The sequence below is a fragment of the Rhinolophus sinicus genome, chromosome 14 (genome assembly GCF_057876585.1).
Source record: "Rhinolophus sinicus isolate RSI-liver-muscle chromosome 14, RSI-T2T, whole genome shotgun sequence".
Classification (NCBI taxonomy): domain Eukaryota; kingdom Metazoa; phylum Chordata; class Mammalia; order Chiroptera; family Rhinolophidae; genus Rhinolophus; species Rhinolophus sinicus.
In genome coordinates this window covers 142,987,079-142,999,080 of record NC_142514.1, presented here as the reverse complement: position 1 = coordinate 142,999,080, position 12,002 = coordinate 142,987,079, and the positions used below count along the sequence as shown (strand labels likewise).

General features: G+C 37.7%; 1 protein-coding gene across 1 annotated transcript; it reads right to left on the bottom strand.

Annotated features, from left to right (window-relative positions):
* Positions 1–6,945: 6,945 nt before the first annotated feature.
* Positions 6,946–7,956, bottom strand: LOC109436940 (olfactory receptor 52B6). The gene has a single exon (XM_019715821.3). The coding sequence runs from the start codon at positions 7,954–7,956 to the stop codon at positions 6,946–6,948; it is 1,011 nt and encodes a 336-aa protein (XP_019571380.3).
* Positions 7,957–12,002: the final 4,046 nt, after the last annotated feature.

The following is a 12,002-nucleotide window of genomic DNA, read 5'->3' as shown; positions in this document are numbered from 1 at the left end:
GCTAGGCCCTGCCCCTTTCGGAGATAGGCAGGGCTCCCCCCCCAGCCCGCAGGTACGGCTGAAGGCGGATGGCTCCACTCCTTGCCTCCAGGGTGGAGGATAAACGGTGCTCACTTCCAGGAGCAGAAAGGCAGGAGATGGGGGAGGGGTTGCTGACCTCTGAATCTACGCCAGTCTCTGGTTTGCTGTCATTCCCTCCCAAAACTTCTGGAGTTGCCTCCCCTACATGCTTTAGTTTCCAGAATAAGAGTTTATCTATCACTCCTCTTTACACAGACTACTCCTACGTAGCTCCCAAGGTACCTCTTCTGTGCTCCCTTCCCAAACTTGAGACATCTCAAAACTGCAGAGGTCTCCCTCACTCTTCCTCCACCCGCGAACCCCGAACGCAACATGTAAGTCAAACTCTCAGGACTTGTGGGGACAGAGGTGGCTGGCAAGAAATTGGATTTGCTCACTAACCTGGAACCCGTAGCTTGGATCAGGGCCGCAGATTTGCAGTTGCAGCCACGTCCACCACAGCCGATGACTCTGGGGGAGAGAGGCGGGACGAGGGGAGGAGAAGATGCTGCCGCTGATAGGGCGGATTTGCCCAACATAGCCTAAGGTCCTGCACTCCTGGGGTGTGGTCGCCAGTGTCCCATCCGGCTTAAGGAAGGTAGCTAGCTGTTTGCTTACTGAATTGCAAATTCTGAGGCCTTGAACGCTTGAAGGCCAGAGCGGATACTTTAAAGTGTCTTCACTTTATTTTAGCTTTCTGACATGGTGTCAGTGTTCAATAACACAGATAAGACACCTGCACTCCATATCAATATATTAAAATATCTAAATAAATAAAAATATCTAAAGTTATTCGAATGAGTAAAGATAACCACCTGGCATCAAAATGGCATGATTTGCAAAAAGATAATTAAAATTTATCACTTTAAAGTTAGATTATATTTAAACTTATATCTGTAATTTTATTGTATACAACATTGAGACCATAATTGCTTGTTTTTAAGTCCTTATGAATAAATGCAAAGCTTATAAAGCCTAGAAACTGTGACTGTAGGGTTTCAATGACATAGCAACTCTTAGAAGAAAAAAGAGGCCAAACTTCCTGCCACAAGGACACTGAGATGGTGACCCTCACTTGGTCTTGAAAAGTGGGTTGGGGGAGGGGGACTTAGAGAGGGAGGGTGTCCAGATAAATCAGGACGGACAAGATTGGGCAATGTAGATTCTTTCACTTAGCATAATATTTTCAGGTTTCACCCGTTTTGTATCGTGTATGAGTACTTTTTTCTTTTGGCTGAATATTACTGTATATGAATATTCCACATTTACATATCTATTATTCATCTTTTTGTAGACATTTGGATTGTTTCTACTGTTTGGCTATAATGAATAATGTGGCTATGAATTTTCTTGTACAACTTTTTTTTTTAAACATAGCCTTTTTATTTCTCTTGTGTATATACCTAAGAATAACATTGCTGGATCATGTATTTAAATCTCTTTTGAAGATCTTCCAGACTGTTTTCCAAAGTGACTGTACCATTTTACATTCCCACCAGCAGAATAAGAGGGTTCTAATTTTTCCACATCTATGCCAATACTGGTTAATATATGTCATCTATTACAGTCATCTTAATTGGTGTGAAGCAGTATCTCATTGGCATTTAAATGTGCATTTCCCTAAGGACTAAAGGTGTGAAACATCTTTTTATAAGCTTTATTTACTATGACTATTCAGATCCTTTGCCAATTTTTTAATTGGGTTATTTGTATTTTCATTGTTAAGAGTTCTTTATATATTCTAGATACAAGTCCTTCGTGAGTTCTATGACTTGTAAATATTTTTTTCCTTTCTAGGAGTTATCTTTTCATTTTCTTGACTGCATTCTTTAAAGAACAAGTTTTTATTTTTGATGAAATTCAAATATTTTTGGTTACTTGTAGTTTTGGTGTTGTATTTATGAATGCTTTGCCTAATTCAAGGTCATGAAGATTTGCTCCTACATTTTTTTCTAAAAGTTGTATAATTTAGCTCTTATACTTAGGCCTATGATATATTTTGGGTTAATTTTTAGAGGTTCAGTTTTATTCTTTTTCATGTGGCTATCCAGTTGTCCTAGGACCATATTCTTTTCCCATTGGTTTGTCTTGATACTTTTGGCAAACCACTAAAAAGTTAAAAGTTTTAATAAGGTGTGTGTGTGTGTGTGTGTGTGTGTGTGTGTGTGTGTGTGTGTGATGGTAGGGAGGTAGGTGGGGACTGACATGTTCTGAAAGGTTAAATGTTATGTGAGAAAAGATCACCTGGCAGTAGTGAGCAGATTCAAGAAACCTGGAGGTAACAAAAATGCCTAAATCCAGGGAGAATAAATGTCCAGCTATTGCTTTAGTATGGAGGAAAAAGTGCTAACTAGATGCTATTGAGTATAGATAGAAGAGAATGGATTTATAAAATAATTGGTTTTCTCTCCATGCCATTTGGTGACAACATGTAGGTGGTATTAGGAATAATAACTCTAGATGTACATCCAGATTTCTTACTCTCACTTCGTAATGAAGGACATTAAGGAGAATAGGTAAGGGAGTTAAGAGATGAATAATGCAAGTAACAAGAAGAGAAATGTGTTGTGGTATTTAAGGGAGTGAGGGGGAGCTGAATTTGCCACCCCAAAAAATGCCTCTTTGAGATATTGATTATTTTAAACTGGTTATTTTTAAGGAAAAAAAAAAAAAACTGTGGAAAAACCTTTGACTTTACCCCTAACTGTCTAAAAGCATTTAGAGGACCTGCTCCAGGAAGGGAACTATCATCGTAGATAACTATAGTTTAGTATGAACTAAGTCTGATAGACAGGGAGGAACCTAGCAAGGTCCCTTTGATCAAAGTTCAATCTGTGTTCCATTGTTAAAGATGGCCTAATAAACATTTATTTACTAAACATTTGATTTTCCATCTCCATTCCATGTGAATTGACTTCCTCCCCTTTGAAGTCCCAAAACACTAACCCCTCTCCCTTTTCCCCTCAAGATGGCACTTAAGCCTTAACTACCAGATCTGCCCTGGGGCCCCATATTCTCATGGAATCCCTGTAGGTACATACATACCATATAATAATTAATATGGACATAGATAGGCAAATAAGATTTTTAAAAAGCCTTCTCATTAATAAAACTAGCATAAATAATGAAAGTGACCATCAGTAGGCTGTGACACTGGAATCTCAAAAAAGTTTTTCATCTGGTCTTGATGTTTGTTCTAGGGCTGAAGTTTAAAGTAATAAGGGGATTGAGGACTATGAGGCTTTGAAAAATGCAGGTTCGATGGAGAAGAAACTGCTTCAGCTTTTTCTTTCATTGTTCTTTCAATTTCAATTCTTTTAAAATATGTCAAATTGAAATATTAAAGACATTTGGACATTCTCGGGAATAGCTGAGAATAACTCTTTAGATAATGTTAGGAGAGGGCTGAGTTGGAAGACTTGGAAGAGTGGTAAGGACTCAATGAGAAGAAATATCTCAAAACCCTAGATATTTTTCTCTATAAACGATGTTATACCTTCTGGAGCACACCTTCCTTATTCAGTCTCCATCTCAGATTCTCAGCCCTCAATCTACAAGGTATTGTTTCTTACATGAAGGTATTTCTTAACATGGAAAAGAGCAGATTCCCCCTTTGATTCTGGACAAGAACATGTTACTTTTGTGGCAATAACATCAGAGAAACTTTGCTTTCTATTTTAAAAGTTTAATTCTTTACTAATAGCATTGTTATTTTGTAATTACAAATAAAATAAAAATATATATTAGGTTGGTGCAAGAGTAATTGCGGTTTAAAAGGTTAAAAATAATTGCAAAAACTGCAATAACTTTTGCACCAACCTAATAATAGAATTTTTTTGTCTTGAAATAAAAATATAATGATTTATCAAAATTTAATATGCATAATCTGTGATTTAAATGTTTCATGTTCAGGCATTTAACCTATAAAAATACAGTTCTCCCAAAGGCACAAACAAATATACCAAAAAAGAAGTATATTCCAGCTATTTTATAATAGTGAAAAATTTGATAGCAACAGTGTCCATTAATACATCAGTTATTACTTTTTTGTAATAGCTAGATAATCTCAATAATTGAAACAACTCTGAAATGGTATTATTACCTTTTTTTTTTACAGAGCAGGAAATTAAACCTTACAGAGATTAAGTATATTTCCCAGTGACAAACAGCTAGTCTGTACTGAATATGGTAACTATAACTTTAACTCAAATCTGTGTGACTCAACCTTTGTGTAAACTTGGAAACAGTTATACTCCTAGTAAGCAAGCATAAGGGTGTGGATTTGAAATCCAGGAATTCAGCCTCTAAGTTACTTCAAATATTTTAGTTATAAAAACTTTGCCATAATGACTAACTTTATGCATATATTGTACTTGTGAAGGTATATCTGAAAGGGAATTTCTTGTAAGTGTGATTTCTGGATCAAAGGATAAATGCATATGAATTTTGTTAAGATATTTCCAAATTCCACAAAAATTCTTTTACATTGTATATTCATGAGCAATGTTTGAGAGAGCCTGTTTTCTCACATCATTGCCAACACTGAGTTAATCCTTTTAATTTTTGCCAATCTGACAGGTGAGAAATGGTATTTTTGTGTAGTCCTAATTGTATTTTCTCTTTAAAAAGTTAAAAGTTAAGCATATTCTAATTAAGTATGTCTTTGTCCTCTTTTTCATCAGACTTGTGATTGTTTTTTCCCTACATTTTAAGGGCCCATTATATAGTAGGAAAAATTTGCCTTTGATCTGTAATATAACTTGAAAACATTTCTCCCCAGTTGGATATTGCATATCTGCTATGATCAGGGTCTTATGCTTTGGGACAACAGAGATTAAAAATACTTTCAGAATAACTCCTTTCTTTAAGGAATGCATTCTAGACAGGGAGTAGAGGCACAAACATGAAAAGATCTCTGATAAAATATGAACACATGGTGGTTCCTAGTACCCAACAAAATAGTGACTTAGATAAAAAGAGGTGAAGAATCTCAAAAGATGTATGTTTCATTGTGGGCTGAGTATTGGAGTGGACAGAGTTGAAATATGAACTAGATTTTCCAGGATGAGTTGATCTTGGACTAAAATTCAGGCTGAGTTGTTTTCAATCTCAGAGAACGTCAAGTTAGACTAATCTCTGGTGTGACTAATTAATGATTAGTGAGCAAGTTACTACATTACATATAGATGTTTAAATTTCTTTAACAATTCATTAAAGAATACATGACTCTATATCTATTAGATATAAGTTGGTATTTTGACTTCTTATTTCAACAATGAATATAATTTTTAAATGCAAAGCATTTTGGGATGGAAAAGAGTACACTCTCCCTATACAATTACCTACATTTTGATAGATGGATGTGTCTACCTACATATGTCGCTGTGTGTTAGCATCTCTGAACTTGTGTATACATACATATGTGATTACGGACATGTGTAGCTGGTAATAAAAAGAAGTGTCATCCCATGGGACTATGAATTTTTAGACATGACAGTTCTCATTGTCAGAAAGATGTTGAACTGGCAAATCTAAATGTCAAAATTATATGTAAGGGATCAGGTAATTTAGTAGGGAGAAAATTCAAGTAAATGCTGAGAAAAGTCTTATTTGGATGGTAGATTTCAGGTAAGCTATCACATTTCCCCTAGTTAGTTTTTCTTGAGATGATGGGGAATCATTAGGTATTTGAATGATAAGTGGAAGAATAGGTGGCTATTATAGATTTCTAAGAAAAGAAATCAAGTGGATTTTAGCAGAATGTTTATTTTTATTTTTTTGTATTCACTCCTTTGTATGCTGTACTCCACCAGAGACATTTTATCAAACCAATAAAACTCTTTATAAACATTATTTTTAATGGCTGACTAATATCTGACAGTAAGCATTTATTTATTTAATAATTGTCATCAGTGCAGGATATTAAAGACATTTCCCTTTTTGGCTTATTTGCTATTGTAAATAATTCTGGAATTTATTACTTTTTGCATAAATCTTTGTGCTCATTTCTAATTATTTCCTTGAGTGACATTCCAGAAAGAAGAATCAGTAGGTCAAAGAGAATGAACATTTTCAAGGTATTTGACTCATATTGCTGAATTCCAAATGATTCTACAGACTTATACGTTGATTATAAGTATGCGGTATGTCTGAGAAACCACCTTGAGAGAAAGATTACTAAGCTTGTCGTCTTTGTTAATTGTAGATTTTCTAGACTATCATTACGTCACTCATAGTGAATAAAGAGTATCAAAAATGGCAGCTAATTCCTATTTTAATTTGGTAAGGGCCATATAAAAGTGGACATTATTTTATATCAGTAAATAATAATGAAAATGAAACAGCTAGTTAGGATGAGGGCTAGTAGGTTTTAAATGCTTTCCTCAAGTGCAGTCATAAGAAGCTCTCCAATGGAAGCTGTCTAGTCTGAGTCCCACCGCCTGAGCTGAATGACTTCCATAATTTATTTTTAATTTATTTTTCACTTAGAGTTGACATACAATATTATGTCAGTTTTGGGTATACAACATAGTGATTAGACATTTATATAACTTATGAAATGATCACCCTGATCAGTCAGTCCAGTACCCATTACGCAGTTATTATGTTATTGACTATATTCCCTATGCTGTACTTTACATTCCTGTGACAATTTCCATAACTGGCAATTTGCACTTCTTAATCCCTTTCACCTTTTTCACCATCCCCCACCCCCGCAACCCCATCTGGCAACCACCAATTTAAGTAGAACATTTACTTAAATAAATTGGGACACAGATGACAATGACATAAGAATAACTAGAAGATGTAGAGATAAGGATAGGGCAAATATAGGACAGTGAATAGGTATAGAAAGGGATTAAGGTGAGCTCAAGTTGGGAGCATTTATTTAGGTTCTTTAGCAAGACTTGAAAACATTTCTTTAGCCCCTTCCAAAATCTGTTTGGTCCTCACTCCATAAATAATGGGATTGAGCATAGGTGGAATGACCACATAGAGGTTTGCCAGAAGGATGTGGACATAGCGTGGGATGCGTCTCCCGCCAAACCTGTAGGCAAAAACAGAAAAGAGGGCAGGGACATAGAAAAGTAGGATGACACAGACATGAGAGCCACAAGTGCTCAGCGCCTTGGACTGGGCATCTTGAGAAGGGAGGCGGAAAACAGCTAGGAGGATGTGAATGTAGGAAACAGTGATAAGGATGATGTCCAGGCCAGTGGAGAGTAGAGCAGCTGCCAGCCCATACCAGACATTGATGGAAATATCAGAACAGGACAGACGGGCTATGCCCATGTGCTCACAAAATGTGTGTTCAATGATGTTGATCCGGCAATAGTGCAGGCGTTTCAGGAGAAAGATGGATGGAAACATGATGATGAAGCTGCGGGTCAGTGTGGCAGCAGCGATCTTCCCAATGACAGTGCTTGTGAGGATGGTGGCATATCGCAGAGGGGAACAGATGGCCACGTAACGGTCAAAGGCCATGGCCAGCAGGACTGCAGAGTCGGCCACAAAGAGGAAGTGGATGAAGAACATCTGGGTGAGGCAGCCATTGAAGGAAATGTGGCTAGAACCTAGCCAGAAGTTGGCCAGTGTTTTGGGCATCGTGGAAGTGGAGAGCAAGACATCAGTGCTGGCCAACATGGACAGGAATATGTACATGGGCTCATGCAGGCTTGGCTGGGAGAGAATGACGCAAATTAAAATGCCATTGCCTATGAGAGCGGCTACATACATGGTACAGAGGGGGACGGAGAGCCAGATGTGTAGGTGCTCCAGCCCAGGAATGCCAGTGAGGAGGCAGCCTGCCATGCGAGTGTCAGAGCTGTTCACAGCAGCTGTGCTGTTGGCAAATGAGAGAGCCATGATTTTCTGCAGAGCCCTCACCTGTGTCATGGGGGAAAATAGCTTCAGACTTTGTATACATTAGCATAATACACATAAAGATTTGCAAACAGCCACTAGGTGTGTACACACAGTTCCTACAACCATTATGAGCTCTGCACACAGGTATATTCCCTACAGACAATCACACACAAGCTCTGCACAAAGTGCACAGTTACAGGCCCTGCCCACAGACATGCTCTGTGTCCTTATTCAGAGACTCTCCATACAGCTCTAAGGTTTTCAGGCATCACAAGGCTTGAAAACATTGCCAGACTCAGTGCACTGCCATGGGTTCTGAAGAAAGCAGGAATAGCTAGAAAAATAAAAAAACAATCTCTATAATCTCTATGGGCATATGAACTGTAATGAACTCTGAAAAAGCCTCAGGCTATGCACAGAGGGGTCCTGCACCAGAGAAGAGTTGCCTCTGCTTAACAGACTATGTGGAAGCAGAGGGTTGGGGGCAGTGGGCACTGCACACCACACATCTCTTTTCCCTCAGTTACAGATGCTTTGACAAGTAAGGAGGCAGTGAAGGCAACTATGTCATGTAGGAAGAACACTGCACAAGGTGTGAAAAACCTGGGTCAGAGATCTGCTCTGTCAGACTGTGATTTTGGATAAGTCATTCTTTTCTGAGTAACAATTTTCTGATCTTTGAAATGAGCATAATTGGTGTCCTGCTGGTGTACTAAATTAAATTTGTCTGTGGAAGCCTTATTAAAATATGCGGTCGGTGCTTCCTGAGTCACCCCTGTGCCTCTGAAGTGTGGGATTATCACCCAGAACATGAAGGAAGTTATGGAATAATGCTTCTGAAAATATGGTCCCCAGGCCAGCATCATCAGGGAACTCACAAAATCTTGGACACTACCACACACCTAATGAATTATGATCTCTGGGGTTGAAGGAAGAATTTTTGTTTTTTCAAGGCCACCAGATGATTCTGATTCATGCTCAAGTTCGTGAATCTCTGATGTAAGAACTTTTTATACTTTCTTCCGAATCTAGTCTACATGTCCATCTCTTCTGCCAGGACCAAGAATGTCTCAGTCCTAATTGCTTTATGCAGCATTCTCCATGAAAATGCTTCAGCTTCAGCTAACTCTAACCAGTGTTTTCCTCAGCTCACTCAGTCAGGATGTGAAGAAAATGATACAGCCATACAAATAGTCTTTAGTACACACCAGGCCAGCTGACTTCTCATCAGTCCTATTCAATTATTCTCACAATGGTATAGAACTTTTACCACCACCCAAATTCCTCTTCCACCCTTTCAACAGAACTTCTCTCCTACCACATATCTAAGACTCCAGGACTATCAGGAGACAACTTATATTATTAATCCAGTCTTGTAAACTTATCTTATCTCCACATCATCCTTCTCTCATTTCCTCCACTCTCAGAGAAAGTAGAGTTAATGTCCCTTCTGCGTTTCGATGTCTCCACTGTTATAGCTATATTTTACTTCATCTGGGCACAAGAAAGTTCCTTTAAGTTTTTTGTTTATAGATCTATCTATTTATTTATTTAGAGAGTACAAAGACAATATGAATCAATCCTATTTTTTATAGTAGCAGCAAAAAACCTGTACAATTAAATTTGTAAAGGTTTGATTAAAATATAAACATACAAGCATACAAAATGTATGTTAAAAACATAACATACTTAAAAATAAATTTAACCAAACTTGCAAAGCCTCTACACTGAGAATTACAAACTATTGCTGGAAGAGATTTTTTTAAAAATGTAAATAAATGGAGATATATACCATGTATACAAATTGGAAGACCAAATTGATTGTTAAAATATCAGTTCCCTCAAAGTAAATCTGTAGTTTGTTTTTTTAATTTAATTTAAAATTTTCAGCTTTACTGAGGCATAATTGATAGTGATAATTTAATACATAAAATATTTTGAAATGATTACCACTATCAAGTTAATTAACACATCCATTACTTCACATAGTTACCATTATTTTTGTGTCCTTATTTTAAATTATTTTAAAACAAGCTAGGTACACACACAAAACACACACACAAACACACAAATACAACACACATGCACACACACACACACACACACACACACACACACATATATATATATATATATATATATATATATATATACTTGTATTCGTATGTGTATATATGCATGCATAAGGGTATAAGCATATATGTATGTGTATATGTATTTATGTATGTCTATCTTCAAGAATAATTTCCCCACCTATTTGAATCCCTTTTTTTTGTACCTCCTCAGGGACTTTGTTCTGTCAATTATCCCCTCTCTTCTTTATCTTCAGTTTCTCCTAATTTCCTAGATCTTTATTCTTGATGAACAGTCAAATATTTTTAACCTTGAAAGCAAACAAAAAATTAACAGCTATAATAAAAATATCTTATTCTGCCAGCCTGCCTCACTGCCTCCTGTTCTGCCTCTCTTCTTTCTTTTAAGCTCACGCCTTTCATGAAATACTTGTTTTGACTTTGATTTCTCTGCCCTCCACTGGTTCTTCTCTAGTCCTTGGCCTCCCTTTTCAGTCCTCATTAATTGGTTCCTTTGTCCCTGCTGGATGGTTTACTGTTGGTACTTCCTGTTGGTCTATCTCTAGTCTATCCTCACTCTTCACTCTCCCTGGCCAACCTTGTCACTTGCTGTGGCTTCATTTAGCCCACCTCCCAAATCTGTATTTGCCATTTATATTGTTTTTCAGGCTCCAAATCCACTATCCAAAGATCTCCCAACCGACCTCCTAGCCTGCAGTCTTTCCAATCTCTTAACCAGCCTCCCTATATAAATTATGTTTCCAAAAGATGATTTTGAGCATGCTACTTATAAATAATAATTTCCCATTGCCTGATAGAGTCACGTACACAGTACTCTGCTTTCTCTACCAATACTGGACAAAATGCCTGTCTCTGAATCTGCTCTTCTTACTCTGTGTTCTTTTATACAATCCACTCCATCCTCCCTTTTAATGTAGCCAGTTTATATTTTTCATTCAGGACAACTTTCCTCATTTCTCAAAGCTGGGTTATGCGCTTCCCCTGTTCTCCAATGTTCCCCTGTAGTTATCTATTTCACTCTCTAGTATTTATCACACTGAAATATTTTCAGCCTCAATATATTAATAATATGAGCTCCCTAAGGATCAGCACTGGTGTCTGGGATAGAGTTGATATGTAATAGTGAATGTTAAACTAAAAAATGATTGAACAGGTAAGTTCCCACTCACTCAGCCACATAAGTTCACACTGTCAAGGACACACACTCATCATAAAAATCCCAGGTTTAAGATCATAGATCTGTCCTCACATTCTCTTCTTGTCTGTAGTCCGTGCCATTTGTTGTGCTCATTCTTTCCACAGCATCACTCATCATGCACACCCTCCACTACATGTTCCCACCTTTGTCAGTCACGTCAGCACCTGCATAATTTTTCTTCTTCAATTTCAGTTCTGCGCTTCAATAATCAACCTCCAAGGCAACTTTTGTTCACAGTACGTCCTTATCATTTATCCATATGACTTCTGGTTTCACTCCTATTCAGGCACCCATTGATGTTGCCACCCCCCCAAACGCATGAGCAACCCCAAAGAGCACTTAAAATTGACTCTCTGGCTCCCCCCCCCCCCCATTTTCAGACCTTTTACTCTTTATATGCTCATTCCCTTGCCTGCTGGTTCATGCTTCTGTCATCTTTGGAAAAATGCCTAGTCTCTCAATTCAACAGGGTAGAAAAACTGTGCCTTCTATTCCAGTGAATTTATTTTTCCATCTGCTTTTGAATCCTTCACCTGACTGCATCATCCAGGAACTTTGCCCTTTATAAGTTGTCCCCCAAATGTGGTAGAATACCTTTTTTTCCTGTTATTCCTCAATGTCTGAGGATAGAACTTGTGTATCACTTATGATTCTTGCATCCTGCTTAAAAGCCAAGGATCACTTACTCAGCAAGCTCTCCATTCTCACCTGGAAAGTGACCCTCTAAACTGCCCTTCTTCCATCCCACTCCCCAGGAAAACACAGTTCATGCCAGTCACCCTAGA

What these genes read in the sequence shown, in the direction of transcription:
- LOC109436940 (XM_019715821.3), bottom strand. Translation starts at nt 7,956, where the DNA reads ATGACACAGGTGAGGGCTCTGCAGAAAATCATGGCTCTCTCATTTGCC.